We start from the raw sequence: 19,700 nt of genomic DNA, 5'->3' as shown, positions 1-19,700 counted from the left end.
ATAATATATAAAGATCTTCTTATAGCACAAATAATACAGTAGTAGGAGCACAAAGGAATCTATCATAAAGCTTAGGGAACTTTGCAGAACTACACAAAGAAGTAGGAGCATAATGGGATCCATCTTAAAGTATGAAGAACTTCTCATATCACCACGTTATAGGAGGAGCACATGAGAGTCTATCATAAAGCATGAGGAACTGTCAAAGCACCACAATGTAGTAGGAGCAAAATGAAATATACTATGTGTCTCATAACACCACATAGTAGTAGAAACAAAAGGGAATATATCATAAAACATGAAAACTACTCATAGCAAGACATCCTAGTGGGAGCACTAGGGAGTATTCCATAAAGCACAATGAACTTCTCAGAGCTACACAAAGTAGCAGGAGTGCAATGAATTCTATCTTAAGGTGGCCACACACGTGGCGATCTGCGATCTTAGTTAGTGGCGACCCACCACTAACGTTCAGGGCTGAAACGGCAGATAAGGAGGTAGAAACAATAGGATTTCTACCTCCATCTGCCGATTCAGCCCTGACGGCAGATTTTGCTCAGGCGCCTTCTATGGCGCCCGATCAAAATCTTTTGACCTGGCCGATCGGTGAGTCGACCGATATCAGCAGCTTCCTGCGATACCGGTCGACTCGCCGACTTGCCATACACTCACCGAATATCGTACGAAACAAGGTTTTGTACGATATTATCGGTGCGTGTATGGCCAGCTTTAGGGTGAAGACACACAGACTACTAGTAGCAGCTACTTGTTGTGGCTACTAAAAAAGACAATGCTGATCATTTGCTGATAATTGTCTCTACGTGTGTTTTAGCAGAGGCAATTCTCAGTATTGTCTATGGCAGGGTATTTTCTGGAGTCTAGTAGCCTTGAAAAAGTAGCTGCTACTAGTAGCCCAGTGTGTCTTCACCCTTAAAGTATGAAAAACATCACATAGTAGTAGGAGCACAAGGAAATATAATATATAGCATGAAGAACTTCCCATAGCGCAACATAGAATTATGGGCACAGGGAAATCTATGCTGAAACCTAAAGCACTTCAAGCAAAACAGTGTGGTAGTTGAGCACACAGGAGTTCATTAGAAAACCCAGATCACTTCTACTAGTAGGGAATCATCATAAAATACCAAAGCAGAAGCTCAGTTAGAAGTTCATTTTCACATTCATTAGAAGCATTCTACAGGTCGCACAGACTTGAAGCTTGGCTCAGTTTTCTGTATCAAACCTATAACACAAAGTAACCAGAATGGGAATTCTGCTTGAAATATATTTTTATTTTATTAAAATTAAGTCTGGTACATCTGCTCCAAACCAGCCGCACAGAAATGGCACAGACTTTAATCCCTCACAAGCTGGGGAGTTAAACACTTCTCAAATTGGGTTATTAGCAAACAGATGTTTTCTGTAATTAGACAGGAAATATCTCTCCAGCAGGGACAGCAGAAAGATCCACTCGCCTGCATCAGATAATTCTACCTTGATGGCGAGAATGTTCTTTACCTGTCTGTGCGGTATATATTACCAAGGAGATTTTCCTCTTTTTTTATGCATAATGTATTCAGGTGAAAACCCAAATGACTTCCAGCCCATCTCCACCAGATTTCCATCAGTTTCCATACACTTGGCCTGTTACATAGTCTACGGATCAGAGCATCGATATAGCCTACTGACTCTATTCATGCAAAGGGGAATAAGGGGGATTTAAGGGAGACTTGAAGGGAGAAGTGACGCACAACCACCTTGCTCCAGATCCCCAAAGGCCAAGACAACAGGCAAATAGAATACAAAACTATTGCCCACAGCTATATGGAGTGGAAAGTTAGAAGAGCTTGGTAAAGCTTGAGAAAGCTCAGTAAAATTATATATTGTACTAGATCATTTGTAAACGAATTGCCTGCATGCTTTTGGGTGGAACTGACATTATGGGACATCAGGAATGGAGGGCAAGATATGGGAAAGCAGGTATAGTAGGGAGAGATGGTGCCTATAGTAGCAGTGGGATAATAGCCTCTGGAAGGGACTGGGGCTGTGGGATAGCAGGTATAGTAGGGAGAGATGGTGCCTATAGTAGCAGTGGGATAATAGCCTCTGGGAAGGGACTGTGGCTGTGGGATAGCAGGTATAGTAGGGAGAGATGGTGCCTATAGTAGCAGTGGGATAATAGCCTCTGGGAAGGGACTGTGGCTGTGGGATAGCAGGTATAGTAGGGAGAGATGGTGCCTATAGTAGCAGTGGGATAATAGCCTCTGGGAAGGGACTGTGGCTGTGGGATAGCAGGTATAGTAGGGAGAGATGGTGCCTATAGTATCTGTGGGGGGGATAATAGCCTCTGGGAAGGGACTGTGGCTGTGGGATAGCAGGTATAGTAGGGAGAGATGGTGCCTATAGTAGCAGTGGGGGGGGATAATAGCCTCTGGGAAGGGACTGGGGCTGTGGGATAGCAGGTATAGTAGGGAGAGATGGTGCCTATAGTAGCAGTGGGATAATAGCCTCTGGGAAGGGACTGGGGCTGTGGGATAGCAGGTATAATAGGGAGAGATGGGGCCTATAGTAGCGGTGGGCATAACAGCCTCCTGGAAGGGACTGCACTTGTGAAATGTGCAGGGCTTGCCCAAGGTGAGAACCTTGCAGTGAACAGGCAGTTACCAGGGACAGCAAAAAACCACCTCTTGTAACTTTAAGAGACGAATTTTCATTTTTTAAAATGAAAATTTGTCTCTGCTGGTGCAAAGACCACACTAGTGCTATCTGTACTAGTGATGTGACCCCCTCTGAACCTGCTCAGACGCTAAAGTTGTGCAGACCGGGAGAGAGGAGTCAGCGCTGGGGCTGCTACATCAGGCGGCAGCCCCATAAACGCCTCTGGTGAAATGTAACTGTAACTGGGCTTCCCAAATGCTGACTTGTGATTTTTTTTTCTTGTTCAGAAGAGTGAAGGTCACTTAGGAAAGCGACTGAGGCAGCACATTAAGAAACATAAAACATCTCAGAAATGATAAGAAAAATGTAATAAAGACTGTTTGGAGAACAGATCTATTGAAAATCCAATATGACTTAGCAGATTTTGTTGGGACTGCAAAATATAATTATAGAAACTGAAGAACTGATTTAAAGAGTTGTCTCTGTTTCAACCCTTTATATATGATATCCCACAGTATTTTGCTATAGGCACCATCTCTCCCTACTATACCTGCTATCCCACAGCCCCAGTCCCTTCCCAGAGGCTATTATCCCACTGCTACTATAGGCACCATCTCTCCCTACTATACCTGCTATCCCACAGCCCCAGTCCCTTCCCAGAGGCTATTATCCCACTGCTACTATAGGCACCATCTCTCCCTACTATACCTGCTATCCCACAGCCACAGTCCCTTCCCAGAGGCTATTATCCCCACTGCTACTATAGGCACCATCTCTCCCTACTATACCTGCTATCCCACAGCCACAGTCCCTTCCCAGAGGCTATTATCCCCCCCACTGCTACTATAGGCACCATCTCTCCCTACTATACCTGCTATCCCACAGCCACAGTCCCTTCCTAGAAGCTATTATCCCACTGCTACTATAGGCACCATCTCTCCCTACTATACCTGCTATCCCACAACCCCAGTCCCTTCCCAGAGGCTATTATCCCCCCACTGCTACTATAGGCACCATCTCTCCCTACTATACCTGCTATCCCACAGCCCCAGTCCCTTCCCAGAGGCTATTATCCCACTGCTACTATAGGCACCATCTCTCCCTACTATACCTGCTATCCCACAGCCACAGTTCCTTCCTAGAAGCTATTATCCCACTGCTACTATAGGCACCATCTCTCCCTACTATACCTGCTATCCCACAGCCACAGTCCCTTCCCAGAGGCTATTATCCCACTGCTACTAAAGGCACCATCTCTCCCGTTACTATACTTTCTATCCCACAGCCACAGTCCCTTCCCAGAGGCTATTATCCCACTGCTACTATAGGCACCATCTCTCCCTACTATATCTGCTATCCCACAGCCCCAGTCCCTTCCTAGAAGCTATTATCCCACTGCTACTAAAGGCACCATCTCTCCCTACTATACCTGCTATCCCACAGCCACAGTCCCTTCCCAGAGGCTATTATCCCACTGCTACTAAAGGCACCATCTCTCCCGTTACTATACCTTCTATTCCACAGCCACAGTCCCTTCCCAGAGGCTATTATCCCACTGCTACTATAGGCACCATCTCTCCCTACTATACCTGCTATCCCACAGCCACAGTCCCTTCCCAGAGGCTATTATCCCCACTGCTACTATAGGCACCATCTCTCCCTACTATACCTGCTGTCCCACAGCCCCAGTCCCTTCCCAGAGGCTATTATCCCCCCACTGCTTCTATATGCACCATCTCTCCCTACTATACCTGCTGTCCCACAGCCACAGTCCCCATGGTCTACAGGAGAAAGGAGATGGAGCAACTACCCCTATATCCAGCACATAGCAGAGTCCTAAAATGCAGAAGAATTGCAGGCAATTTGACATTCCCGCCTTTTTGCATGAGTGTTTGGGAGGCATTATAGGTGGAGAATGATGAAGGTTTAGGAACCATCTGCCATTTATAAGTGTAGAGTTATAAGCTTCTCAAACTCCTTTCCTGCTGGTGGCTTTGATGTTTATGTATATGGAAGGCAATTATACATATTGGCTTTTAGTCTTATTGACTTGTGCTTTTTTGTACAGATCTTATCTATGCAAAATCTAAACAGCACCTGTGACTGGGACGTTTGGCTCTAACCGGTACTGCCACTAAAACTACAGAAACCCAACACATCTTCATCAGAACCAACCGAATGCAGCATAAAAGGAGACCTACTCACTATATGTAGGGCAGGGGCAGAGCAGGGGGTGTATCTGTATTATACACAGAGCAGGGGCATATCTGTACTATACACAGAGCAGGAGTGTATCTCCAGAGAAATGGAAGTACAAATATGTTATTCATAGAGCAGGGTGTGTGTTTATTATACAGCAGGGGGTATATCTGTAACATACACAGAGCAGGGTGTGCCTCTGTATTATACACAGAGCAGGGGCAGATCTATATTATATGCACAGCAGGTGGGTATCTGTACTGTATACAGGAGGAACAGATCTACTGTATATTATACACAGAGCAAGGGGGTATCTGTATTAAACACAGAACAAGGGCAGATCTGTATTATAAACAAAGCAGGGGGTATCTGCATTATTCACAGAACAGGGGCAGATCTGTATTATAAACAGAGCAGGGGGTATCTGCATTATACATGGAACAGGGCAGATCTGTATTATAAACAGAGCAAGGGGTATCTACATTATGCCCATAGCAGAAGTTTCTGTATTATACAGAGACCAGGGGCGGATCTATGTTATACCCAGAGCAGGGGGGTATCTCTACTATTCACAGAGAAGGAAGAGATCTACTGTACACAGAGCAAGGGGTTATTTGAATTATACACAGAACAAGGGATGGTCTGTATTACAAACAGAGCAGGGGGTATCTGCATTATAAACAGAGCAGTGACAGATCTGTATTATACTCAGAGCAGGGGGTATCTGTATTACACACAGAGCAGGTGGGTATCTGTATTATACACAGAGCGGGGAAAGATTTGTATTATACCCAGAGCAGGGGGGGGGGGTATCTGTATTATACACAGAGCAGGGGGGTATTAACAAAAATGTTGGTTGGAAATTTGTTGGAAATAATAATGAATAAAAGAAAAGTAAAGAATTCCTGCTACAAGGAATTAAAGGAGAGCTGGGTAAGGGTTATTGCAGGATGCACAGGGGCATATGCAGTAATAGAAGAAGAACTTTAGGAGCAAACAAGGAGAATTACGTGGAAGAGTTTAAGACTGATGAAATGGAGATATCCTTAAGTCTAAGGCTGTAAGGGTGTTCTGAGAGTTGTAGTACAACATTTAGAGGCAGCAGATGAGACATCCCTGATATAAATTGGTGGGAGTGCAAAAGGAGATTCTAACTTTCCTTTTCCATACAAATGCTCCGCTTTGGGACCCCACAAAGGGCTTAGGGTGGTTGCACCTTCTGATACCACTGTATATAAGCCCTAGTGCCATCTCCCCAGTGATCTTTTTTAGATCTCTCTGGGGCTCAGTATGCGTTTCCCCTGTCCATCACACAAGTTACAAACCACACAGACCATCAAAGTACATTTCTATAGCATCACAAACTAAGTCACACGCTACATACTAGCATGCAAGACTTTCTCCATAATAGAAGTTCATTCTATCATTTTCTATAATTTTACCAAACAAAATACTTATTTCAATTTAGGCTTAACCCCTTGTTTGTTGGGCTTTCAAAGGGTTAACCCTATCACATGGCAAGCTACAGTGGCTACGGGATGCAGTCAGCTGTATCTGCTGGGAAGGGAGCTGAGCTCCTGGGCTAATTCATATTATGCAAGGCAAGCTGCATTTCTGCACACATACAGAGTTCCTACCTGCACCAGTAGTAGAGATGGAGTTTTGGCCAACAGCATCCTGCTACTAAGAGGTTGATGACAGCAGCCGGCTTCACAGATGGTGCCCACTCAAATCTCAGAGGAGGAGGCAGTGATGCTCCCCTGGGACACTGGATGCTTTTTAATCCATGGACAGAGTCAAGTGTGGCAGCCAGATCCAAACTAGGGAGGGTTATGGAGGGGCAGAGGTGCAGGTGTGTGTGTGTAGGGATGAGCAGAGGATGGGATAAGTGCAAGGCTGGCTATAGGAGTCAGACACTGAAGGCAATGTGGGGCGGAAGGGATGGGTTGGGGGGGTTGATGGGGCAGGTGAAGGTGTTTGTTTCTATCTCCTTCCCTTGGATTCCCTATCAGTGCTTTCTTCTCTTTTCCTCAGTCTTTTCCCTTATTGCCGGCAATGCCTCTTTGACCTTCTTTCTAACCTCCCTCTTCTACATAACTCAGTATCTCTAGTCTCTCTTCCATCTCCCTCTCCAGTGCCTGAGGTGCCTTTCCCCCTTCCCCTACTATCTACCTCTCTTCTTTCATCAGTTTTTCTCTCTCCTTTCTTTTGTGCATCTATCCCTCTGCCTCTTCTCTCTTTGCAATCCTTTCCCTCCCCTCCTCCCCTCTGCCTCCTTCTCCCTCCCTCTGTCTCCTACTCTCCCAAGGTACGAAGCCAGTCTTCTTCTCTCCTCCTTCTGCCGTCTCTTTCTTTTCTACTTCGCTCTCTGGTAGTTTTTCTTACCCTTCAGGATGGTAAAATACCTAAAAGGAAAAAAAAAAACTTGCCATTAGCCCAAAGTTTCAACTGTGGGAAAAGCATTTGGTTACACCCTTAGAGCACCCCACTATGCAGAAGCCTAAAAACTCTGCTCTTCATCCAGGAATACCTTCAACATGATTGGAAGTCACTCATTGATCTTTTTTATTATGCGCCATAGCAATACTCTCCTGCTTTCTATCCCTGTCAACAGGATTCCTCGTGTCCCCTGCCTGCACACCCCTCGTCCGCAGCTTTGTCGCTAAGGCATTCTCAGTTCTGTCTTTTATACAAACAGCTGACAATTCCCATTACATTGTCTTTTATATAGGATTGAACTTTTTAACCAGTCCCCTGAAAATTTGAATTTAGAAAAAATGTCTTAATATAGCACCAACATATTCAGCCTCTGCTCCAGTGGAGCTTACAATCTAAATTTCCTGTTATATCCTTATGCTACATTTAGCCCATCCTAATAAGATTTGGCTATGACCAAACCCATATACACTGTATTTATTATGGACCGATCACACAGGCACCAAACAATTGCTCCACATGGGGCAGATTTATCAAAAAGTGAATTTAGAGCTTAATACATCGATGGGGATGCCCATGTCTAATCTACCTCACTGCCAAACACAGATAGCACTGTATTCACAGAAGGAAGCAGATCATTTTACTTCATTCTTAGGTGCAACCAATGGGGCAGGGTACAAAGTGCAAAAACTTGGCATATTGTGATCATTTTTTGTTAATTGTACCCTGTCCAACTTACAGCAAATAAAGTCCACGGTCTGTAACATTCAGCTTCTTTTTAGTGTCTCACAATACCCCAGTACTTTATTGTACCCCCCCAAAAGTGCTAGTTGTCACAGAACCCAGGACGTGCCCCCAAAATATATAATTTGAGAGCTCCCATAAATACAGTATCTCCATTAAATTTCTGTCTGAATTTCAGACCCTTGCAAAGCAGACTGTCTTGCCAGGACCAGACGCCACATGCCCGAACTGGACAGGTGGCAGCCCTAGTGGGAAACTCTGAAATTATAGCAATTTATCTTCTCCATATCAGTTCAGCTCTTTATGTCATAAAATACAAACTCTCTTTTTATAGGTACAGCCCTATGGCAAGTTGGGCCTGTCTAGCAACCGTCACGACAACGTCACAAGCCAAAGGGCACCACATTTCCTTGGTGGCTTCTCACATACTGGGTGGTTTAACTCCATGTGTGTATTTTTGCACACATTTATATATACACTCTTTCTTTTGCACAGCACTGAAAATCCTGTCAGGCAAGGACCCCATTTGCTCATTGATTGGTCCTCTGAACAACGGTTGGATCAGATCTGTGTAGCATGCAGATGGCCAGATTGGGCAAAGATCTGCTTGTTTGGCGACCTCACCAAATGATGTGTGGGCAGCTTTAGGGTCATAGCATTTTTCTACTCCCTGTCTCAATCAATGCCACTGACCCTCAGTCCTGCTGCTTTGCCCTTGTTGAGCTCAGCACCACAGAACAGTTCAGACCTATGAAAGAAAGTACTTTACTAAACCTCAGCATTAAATGCTCTATGAAAAAATAATGAGGAACTGCACTTTTCAGCATTTTGCCTATATTATTAACCATGGTGCTGTGCAGAGGATAAACGGTCTGTGTTCTGAAAGTTGTAGTTTAGTAACACGGTTGGGCGTCTTGCCTCCTCCTCGAAGCTGTTTTCTAACTTCTCTGTGCCGTTGCTCATGTGCCAGCACATATCAAAAGAATTTGCCCAATATTCCCCTTTGTGCTTTTAACCCTCACTACTCTCTGGGAATGTGGATCAGAAGGTTTTGCGCTCGAAGAACGGATTTCTCAGCTTCAGGGTAAAATCTGTTTGTCTGAGTGATTCTGCCACTGGCCACTTGTTCGGCTAACAGCTGCATTTCGTGCCTGGGGTTTATCAGCTTTAGCCTTTATCCACTGCACATTTGTGTTCCCTTGATCATCATTTAATCTACCCGTATGTTCCTGCCAATCCATCTGTGCCCAGTTGAGCCAGAGCTGCCCTTAGTGCCAGTGGGGACCAGGGCAAAATACTGGATTGGGATCCAGTGATTTACAAACCAACCTGTAGCTATTTTACAGATAAACTACAAATCCCAGAATCCTCTTTAGTCAAACAGTTTAAGACTAGATGGAAGCTGAGCCACACTGGTATAGTGTTGCTTTTAAAGCCAATATTTCCCCCCAAATATGAATCTATGGGGTGAAATACTTATCCTCTGCCAACAACTGCTGTTCTGTTGGCCCCGCATCAATTAAGGGGCCCTTTTTTGAAGTGGCACTGAAGCCTGTAATGCAAGAATAATGTTTTGTTTATTTATTTTGGGCTGTATTTTAATTCCTTAGAATAATATTTGGGAGTATATAATTAATAAAAATTGCAATTGCTACTGAAAACTGGATGGCTGTTTATAGTCGGTGCATTACTGATTCAGACTCCTGAAGTAATAGGAAAAGCCAGCAGTTTAACTGACCTGTAGGAGGCCTGACTTCGGATACATGGTTTTAAGAGTCAGAAGGATGGAGATCCCCTTTAATACAAGTGGGCTAATGGCATGTTCTTTTTGTATTAACCATTCAACAGACACTAGCATCTTTGTGACATGGATGTGACTTGTTTCCAGCACTCTCGTCCTGTATGGTAAGAACTGGAAGGCTGGGAGCCTGGTTCTACACTCACATAGGCAGCTACTTCTTGTTCAGATCATCTGCTGGATGCCTGCTAGTGCTTTATTGTCCCTGGCACCACTGCAAGAGATTACACAGCCAGACAACCCTGCACTGCAGAGGAATGACTGCAAAGTGACAGCAAAGAGCAATGGCAGCTTGCCTTGTGCCACTGCTCATGAAAAGGGGTGTGTGAATAAAAGTACCAACAGCACTCAAGCTGGAATCACAGCTCCCATCCTTCCTTCCCAGTGTCTATATCTAGAATCCCCCTGAATTCTCTGCATCTCTCTGCAATGCCTCCCTATCTCTCCCACACATGCAGTCTTTCTCCTATTGCAGAGCCTTCCTACAACGTAAAGCTGTCACTGCTCCACTTTTTCCTATTAATGACACAATCTTCAGAGTCATAATTATAAAGCGTGTACTTAGCTGTTGCAGCAACATCTAATGGTTCATTTAGACACTATAGTGCCATCCTCCTCTGTCCCTGTACCATAATATTACCCCTGATCCAGTGGCATAACAATAAAGGAAGCAGACCCCGTGATCTGGGCCCCCCTGGGCTACCCTGCAACCATGGGGACTGCTTTTTCTATTGCTATGCCACTGGATCAGGGGTAGTATTATGGTACAGGGACAGAGGATAGTGTCTAAATAAACCATTAGATGGTGCTCCATTTTGCACTTTTGCTGTACTACGGTGCCACCCCTCCTGTGTCACTGTATACTATAATATTACCCCTGATCAGTTACTGTACTATGGTGCCACCCCTCCTGTGTCACTGTACTATAATACTACCCCAATCAGTTACGGGACTATGGTACTACCCCTCCGGAGTCACTGTACTATAATACTACCCCATATCAGTTACTGTACTACAGTGCCACCCTTCCTGTGTCACTGTACTATAATACTACCCCTGATCTGTAACTGTACTATGGTGCCACCCCTCCTGTGTCACTGTACTATAATACTACCCCTGATCTGTTACTGTACTACAGTGCCACCCCTCCTGTGTCACTGTACTATAATACTACCCCGATCAGTTACGGTACTATGGTACTACCCCTTTGGAGTCACTGTACTATAATACTACCCCTGATCAGTTACTGTACTACAGTGCCACCCCTTCTGTGTCACTGTACTATAATACTACTGCTGATCAGTTACTGTACTACGGTGCTACCTCTCCTGTGTCACTGTACTATAATACTACCCCGATCAGTTACGGTACTATGGTACTACCCCTTTGGAGTCACTGTACTATAATACTACACCTGATCAGTTACTGTACTAAGTTGCCACCCCTCCTGTGTCACTGTACTATAATACTACTGCTGATCAGTTACTGTACTACGGTGCTACCCCTCCTGTGTTACTGTACTATAACACTACCCCGATCAGTTATGGTACTATGGTACTACCCCTCCGGAGTCACTGTACTATAACACTACCCCTGATCAGTTACTGTACTACAGTGCCACCCCTTCTGTGTCACTGTACTATAATACTACTGCTGATCAGTTACTGTACTACGGTACCACCCCTCCTGTGTCACTGTACTATAATACTACCCCTGATCAGTTACTGTACTACGGTACCACCCCTCCTGTGTCACTGTACTATAATACTACCCCTGATCAGTTACTGTACTACGGTACCACCCCTCCTGTGTCACTGTACTATAATACTACCCCTGATCAGTTACTGTACTACGGTGCCACCCCTCCTGTATCATTGTACTATAATACTACCCTGATAAGTTACTGTACTACAGTGCCACCCCTCCTGTATCATTGTACTATAATACTACCCCTGATCAGTTACTGTACTACGGTGCCACCCCTCCTGTGTCACTGTACTATAATACTACCCCTGATCAGTTACTGTCCTACAGTGCCACCCCTCCTGTATCATTGTGCTATAATACTACCCTGATCAGTAACTGTCCTACAGTGCCACCCCTCCTGTGTCACTGTACTATAATACTACCCTGATCAGTTACTGTACTACAGTGCCACCCCTCCTGTATCATTGTACTATAATACTACCCCTGATCAGTTACTGTACTACGGTGCCACCCCTCCTGTGTCACTGTACTATAATACTACCCTGATCAGTTTCTGTACTACTGTGCCACCCCTCCTGTGTCACTGTACTATAATACTACCCTGATCAGTTACTGTACTACGGTGCCACCCCTCCTGTGTCACTGTACTATAATACTACCCTGATCAGTTACTGTACTACGGTGCCACCCCTCCTGTGTCACTGTACTATAATAATACCCCTGATCAGTTACTGTACTACAGTGCCATCTCTCCTTACAGAATGACAGTATCACCTCTCCATTGTCATATTACTCATACCACTCCACTGTCCTCTCTCTCACTGTACTAAAGGATAATTTCTCCACTTTCCCCTTAGTCACCGTACAACAATTCCACCTCTCCACTATCACTGTACCATAGTAATGTCCCTCCTTTTTCGCTGTGTAATGGTGCCACCCCTCCACTGTCACAGTACCACCAGTGCCACCTGTCCTTTGCCACTGTACAATAGTTAAGGGTTACTGTACTATAGTGCCATTATCTCTCTCCACTGTAAATGTGCGTTAGAATCATCTTTCCTCTGTGACTGTACTAATGTGCCATTTCTTACCAATTACTGTACTGTACTGCCATCTCCTCTTCCCCCAATATCAATACTTCTCCACCAGTTGTTTCCTGCCCCATTTACCCCCCCACCACTTCTCTGTGTCAAACTACTCCATCTGTGCCACCAACACAAATCACATATCCCTGTGCCACCTCCTCCGTTCTGCTCCCTCGCTCACTCTCCCTTCAGCTCACACACTCTTTATCTCTGTCAATTAATTCTTCCAGTGGAGACAAACTAGTCATCCCTCTTTCTACACATTGCCTCCCCCTCTCCCTGCGCATATCAACACCCCCACCCCACACTTCTCCCCGTCTTAAGGGAAATAATACATTTTACCGGCAGTTTACAATGGTTGGATCATTTATTGGAACTGTCTATTTCTGCCCTCTGAATTATACAAGTTCTTTAGACCACTCATAATGCCCATGTCTGAACCAAGTCATCTAATAGAAAAGTACATTTCCCTAAGGGTATTATATGATACTTTTAGTTTGGTACTGACCCATTTCAGACCCTCTTCATTGTTTTTGGAGCTGGTTGGCTTCCCTGTGAATTTGTTAGCTGCCTACGGACAAGCCATACCCACCAGATATGCAGCTCCCCAGCTTGTTTGACACTATTCTATCTCTACAGCCTTGTGGTGTAACAGGAACCTGCCACTTGTGCGTACATTTGCTACTGACCTTGTGTTCTTTTTCATGCATTGAGGCCTTCATAAAACAAAGCAAAGAACTTCATATGGATTCTGCACTTGTATAAATCAGTTATACGTTTTAGAATAAAACTAAGTAGATTCCTAATATCATTTCTGACTTTTTACTTTGACATTGCTGGCTATGTAAACTGCATATTTACTTAACAAAATATTATATATTAAAATATTACATATTGCTTAACAAAATACAGCACATACACACTGCTACTATAGGCACCATCTCTCGCTACTATACCTGCTATCCCACGGCCCCAGTCCCTTCCCAGAGGCTATTATCCCCCCACTGCTACTATAGGCACCATCTCTCCCTACTATACCTGCTATCCCACAGCCCCAGTCCCTTCCCAGAGGCTATTATCCCCCCACTGCTACTATAGGCACCATCTCTCCCTACTATACCTGCTATCCCACAGCCCCAGTCCCTTCCCAGAGGCTATTATCCCCCCACTGCTACTATAGGCACCATCACTCCCTACTATACCTGCTATCCCACAGCCTAAGTCCCTTCCCAGAGGCTATTATCCCCCCACTGCTACTATAGGCACCATCTCTCGCTACTATACCTGCTATCCCACAGCCTCAGTCCCTTCCCAGAGGCTATTATCCCCCCACTGCTACTATAGGCACCATCTCTCCCTACTATACCTGCTATCCCACAGCCCCAGTCCCTTCCCAGAGGCTATTATCCCCCCACTGCTACTATAGGCACCATCTCTCGCTACTATACCTGCTATCCCACAGCCCCAGTCCCTTCCCAGAGGCTATTATCCCACTGCTACTATAGGCACCATCTCTCCCTACTATACCTGCTATCCCACAGCCCCAGTCCCTTCCCAGAGGCTATTATCCCACTGCTACTATAGGCACCATCTCTCCCTACTATACCTGCTATCCCACAGCCCCAGTCCCTTCCCAGAGGCTATTATCCCACTGCTACTATAGGCACCATCTCTCCCTACTATACCTGCTATCCCACAGCCCCAGTCCCTTCCCAGAGGCTATTATCCCCCCACTGCTACTATAGGCACCATCTCTCCCTACTATACCTGCTATCCCACAGCCACAGTCCCTTCCCAGAGGCTATTATCCCACTACTACTATAGGCACCATCTATCCCTACTATACCTGCTCTTTCTTATTTCTCCCTCACTTCTTCTAGGATGGCATTCCTCTTGCTGCCACGACGCTTGACACTGCATGGACTGTAAAGGCAAAGACACATGGGGTGCTTAGTTGCCACGACTACTCACCCCATGTTTCGTGGTGACTAATCGCCCCATGTGCTGTATAAGTCGCTGCAACTAATCGTTGCATGTGTCTTTGCCCTAAGCCAAGCCAAGAAAAAAAGTAGCAGGTACATTTTAGCTAATCACAAGATAATTGTGAAATAGGAGAAAAAAAACTACTATTTACTATTGGCTAGCGGTGCGAGCAGTGCTTAAGGCTTGTGAGTGGTGTGATCTGATCACCAGTCATCCCAACAGTACCAAGAATGGCAACCTAAAAAAAGAGAGTGTATAATGCAATCCCATTTCAAAAAATCGTCGATCGTGGTCCACTAGTCAAACCCCCGTGGATTACTAGTGGACCATGATCAAGCCGGGGATGCGGAAGTGATGAGTGAATGCGTATGTATGCTGTGTCGCGTTCATATGCATTCACGCCGTACTTCCGCATTCCCCGCTCATCGGTCGATCGCGACCGAAAAAATCTGCCCACCCCTGGCCTAAGTATTAATGTTGAACAGATAGCACTAAGCCCACTCATGGGAGTAAGGGAAGAGCTCTCACTGGTGTAAGTGTATGTGAGGTGCAATGAGTGAGTGCTGGTGTAAGTGTATGTATGGTGCAATGAGTGAGTGCTGGTGTAAGTGTATGTATGGTGCAATGAGTGAGTGCTGGTGTGAGTGTATGTATGGTGCAATGAGTGAGTGCTGGTGTAAGTGTATGTATGGTGCAATGAGTGAGTGCTGGTGTGAGTGTATGTATGGTGCAATGAGTGAGTGCTGGTGTAAGTGTATGTATGGTGCAATGAGTGAGTGCTGGTGTAAGTGTATGTATGCTGCAATGAGTGAGTGCTGGTGTGAGTGTATGTATGGTGCAATGAGTGTGTGCTGGTGTGAGTGTATGTGAGGTGCAATGAGTGTGTGCTGGTGTAAGTGTATGTATGGTGCAATGAGTGAGTGCTGGTGTGAGTGTATGTGAGGTGCAATGAGTGAGTGCTGGTGTAAGTGTATGTATGGTGCAATGAGTGAGTGCTGGTGTGAGTGTATGTATGGTGCAATGAGTGAGTGCTGGTGTGAGTGTATGTGAGGTGCAATGAGTGAGTGCTGGTGTGAGTGTATGTATGGTGCAATGAGTGTGTGCTAGTGTGAGTGTATGTATGGTGCAATGAGTGTGTGCTGGTGTGAGTGTATGTATGGTGCAATGAGTGAGTGCTGGTGTGAGTGTATGTATGGTGCAATGAGTGAGTGCTGGTGTGAGTGTATGTATGGTGCAATGAGTGAGTGCTGGTGTGAGTGTATGTATGGTGCAATGAGTGAATGCTGGTGTGAGTGTATGTATGGTGCAATGAGTGAGTGCTGGTTTGAGGGTATGTATGGTGCAATGAGTGAGTGCTGGTGTAAGTGTATGTATGGTGCAATGAGTGAGTGCTGGTGTGAGTGTATGTATGGTGCAATGAGTGAGTGCTGGTGTGAGTATATGTTTGGTGCAATGTGTGTGTGCTGGTGTAAGTGTATGTATGGTGCAATGAGTGAGTGCTGGTGTGATTGTATGTATGGTGCAATGAGTGAGTGCTGGTGTGAGTGTATGTATGGTGCAATGAGTGAGTGCTGGTGTGAGTGTATGTATGGTGCAATTAGTGAGTGCTGGTGTGAGTGTATGTATGGTGCAATGAGTGAATGCTGGTGTGAGTGTATGTATGGTGCAATGAGTGAGTGCTGGTGTGAGGGTATGTATGGTGCAATGAGTGAGTGCTGGTGTAAGTGTATGTATGGTGCAATGAGTGAGTGCTGGTGTGAGTGTATGTATGGTGCAATGAGTGAGTGCTGGTGTGAGTATATGTTTGGTGCAATGTGTGTGTGCTGGTGTAAGTGTATGTATGGTGCAACGAGTGAGTGCTGGTGTGAGTGTATGTATGGTGCAATGAGTGAGTGCTGGTGTGAGTGTATGTATGGTGCAATGAGTGAGTGCTGGTGTGAGTGTATGTATGGTGCAATGAGTGAGTGCTTGTGTGAGGGTATGTATGGTGCAATGAGTGAGTGCAGGTGTGAGTATGTATGGTGCAATGAGTGAGTGCTTGTGTGAGTGTATGTATGGTGCAATGAGTGAGTGCAGGTGTGAGTGTATGTATGGTGCAATGAGTGAGTGCAGGTGTGAGTATGTATGGTGCAATGAGTGAGTGCTGGTGTGAGTGTATGTATGGTGCAATGAGTGAGTGCTTGTGTGAGGGTATGTATGGTGCAATGAGTGAGTGCTGGTGCGATTGTATGTATGGTGCAATGAGTGAGTGCTGGTGTGAGTGTATGTATGGTGCAATGAGTGAGTGCTGGTGTGAGTGTATGTATGGTGCAATTAGTGAGTGCTGGTGTGAGTGTATGTATGGTGCAATGAGTGAATGCTGGTGTGAGTGTATGTATGGTGCAATTAGTGAGTGCTGGTGTGAGTGTATGTATGGTGCAATGAGTGAATGCTGGTGTGAGTGTATGTATGGTGCAATGAGTGAGTGCTGGTGTGAGTGTATGTATGGTGCAATGAGTGAGTGCTGGTGTGAGTGTATGTATGGTGCAATTAGTGAGTGCTGGTGTGAGTATATGTTTGGTGCAATGTGTGTGTGCTGGTGTAAGTGTATGTATGGTGCAATGAGTGAATGCTGGTGTGAGTGTATGTATGGTGCAATGAGTGAGTGCTGGTGTGAGTGTATGTATGGTGCAATGAGTGAATGCTGGTGTGAGTGTATGTATGGTGCAATGAGTGAGTGCTGGTGTGAGTGTATGTATGGTGCAATTAGTGAGTGCTGGTGTAAGTGTATGTATGGTGCAATGAGTGAGTGCTTGTGTGAGTGTATGTATGGTGCAATTAGTGAGTGCTGGTGTGAGTATATGTTTGGTGCAATGTGTGTGTGCTGGTGTAAGTGTATGTATGGTGCAATGAGTGAGTGCTGGTGTGAGTGTATGTATGGTGCAATGAGTGAGTGCAGGTGTGAGTGTATGTATGGTGCAATGAGTGAGTGCTTGTGTGAGTGTATGTATGGTGCAATGAGTGAGTGCAGGTGTGAGTGTATGTATGGTGCAATGAGTGAGTGCTTGTGTGAGGGTATGTATGGTGCAATGAGTGAGTGCTGGTGTAAGTGTATGTATGGTGCAATGAGTGAGTGCTTGTGTGAGTGTATGTATGGTGCAATGAGTGAGTGCTGGTGTGAGTGTATGTATGGTGCAATGAGTGAGTGCTTGTGTGAGTGTATGTATGGTGCAATGAGTGAGTGCTTGTGTGAGTGTATGTATGGTGCAATAAGTGAGTGCTGGTGTGAGTGTATGTATGGTGCAATAAGTGAGTGCTGGTGTGAGTGTATGTATGGTGCAATGAGTGAGTGCTGGTGTGAGGGTATGTTCATATTTACATTACCTGTGGGTGTCAGAGGCGGGGAGACCATGGGTGCCATCTTGGATATCAGTGCCAGGTTGTGCAGCTGGACCAGTGTGGTGCCTGGGTATGATGGAACGCAAGCCCTGAAACGCTGGAAGGGAATGAAATGATGGGGGGAAGTAAAGATGAAAAAAGAGCAAGGGAGGGGTCTGTTACAGAAAAGAATTGCTGGGACAGCTGCTGTTTCTATTTTGTGACTACTGTTTCAGTGCTCCCTTCCTGGTAATAGCGCCAGGGTCAGAAGGGCAGGGAGTCAGGGGAGAGGTATGGGCTGGATTTGGGCTCTACGGGATCAGGATTAGCTGCGCAGCACAAGGAAAGGGCCAAATACACAGAGATATCGGGGGAGAGGAGGAACAGACACAGGTGAGAGAAGTTACTTTTTAGTCACCACTAGCCCTGTCACAGTGAGTAGAGTGTCACAGGGGGTTACAGTGAGTAGTGTGTCACAGGGAGTTACAGTGAGTAGTGTGTCACAGGGAGTTACAGTGAGTAGTGTGTCACAGGGAGTTACAGTGAGTAGTGTGTCACAGGGGGTTACAGTGAGTAGTGTGTCACAGGGGGTTACAGTGAGTAGTGTGTCACAGGGGGTTACAGTGAGTAGTGTGTCACAGGGGGTTACAGTGAGTAGTGTGTCACAGGGAGTTACAGTGAGTAGTGTGTCACAGGGGGTTACAGTGAGTAGTGTGTCACAGGGAGTTACAGTGAGTAGTGTGTCACAGGGGGTTACAGTGAGTAGTGTGTCACAGGGAGTTACAGTGAGTAGTGTGTCACAGGGGGTTACAGTGAGTAGTGTGTCACAGGGGGTTACAGTGAGTAGTGTGTCACAGGGAGTTACAGTGAGTAGTGTGTCACAGGGAGTTACAGTGAGTAGTGTGTCACAGGGAGTTACAGTGAGTAGTGTGTCACAGGGAGTTACAGTGAGTAGTGTGTCACGGGGAGTTACAGTGAGTAGCGTGTCACAGGGAGTTACAGTGAGTAGCGTGTCACGGGGAGTTACAGTGAGTAGCGTGTCACAGGGAGTTACAGTGAGTAGCGCGTCACGGGGAGTTACAGTGAGTAGCGTGTCATAGGGAGTTACAGTGAGTAGTGTGTCACAGGGAGTTACAGTGAGTAGCGTGTCACAGGGAGTTACAGTGAGTAGCGTGTCACGGGGAGTTACAGTGAGTAGCGTGCCACGGGGAGTTACAGTGAGTAGCGTGTCACGGGGAGTTACAGTGAGTAGCGTGTCACGGGGAGTTACAGTGAGTAGCGTGTCATAGGGAGTTACAGTGAGTAGAGTGTCACAGGGAGTTACAGTGAGTAGAGTGTCACAGGGGGTTACAGTGAGTAGAGTGTCACAGGGGGTTACAGTGAGTAGTGTGTCACAGGGAGTTACAGTGAGTAGTGTGTCACAGGGGGTTACAGTGAGTAGTGTGTCACAGGGGGTTACAGTGAGTAGTGTGTCACAGGGAGTTACAGTGAGTAGTGTGTCACAGGCAGTTACAGTGAGTAGTGTGTCACAGGGGGTTACAGTGAGTAGTGTGTCACAGGGGGTTACAGTGAGTAGTGTGTCACAGGGAGTTACAGTGAGTAGTGTGTCACAGGGAGTTACAGTGAGTAGTGTGTGACAGGGAGTTACAGTGAGTAGTGTGTCACAGGGGGTTACAGTGAGTAGCGTGCCACAGGGAGTTACAGTGAGTAGTGTTTCACAGGGAGTTACAGTG

General features: G+C 45.8%; 1 protein-coding gene across 1 annotated transcript in view; it reads right to left on the bottom strand.

Annotated features, from left to right (window-relative positions):
* crhr1.2 (corticotropin releasing hormone receptor 1, gene 2) overlaps positions 1-18,095 on the bottom strand; it is an 83,139-nt gene extending 65,044 nt beyond the window's left edge. Inside the window, exons 1-2 of the mRNA XM_031894705.1 lie at positions 17,974-18,095; positions 6,495-7,262 (exon numbers count right to left, since the gene is read on the bottom strand). Coding sequence (XP_031750565.1) covers positions 6,495-6,533 — 39 coding nt within the window. The 5' untranslated portion in view covers positions 6,534-7,262; positions 17,974-18,095. The remainder of the gene's footprint in view (positions 1-6,494; positions 7,263-17,973) is intronic.
* Between the last annotated feature and the right edge of the window lie 1,605 nt (positions 18,096-19,700).

The sequence above is a fragment of the Xenopus tropicalis genome, chromosome 10 (assembly GCF_000004195.4).
Source record: "Xenopus tropicalis strain Nigerian chromosome 10, UCB_Xtro_10.0, whole genome shotgun sequence".
Lineage (NCBI taxonomy): Eukaryota > Metazoa > Chordata > Amphibia > Anura > Pipidae > Xenopus > Xenopus tropicalis.
This window is presented reverse-complemented; position numbering and strand designations above follow the sequence as displayed.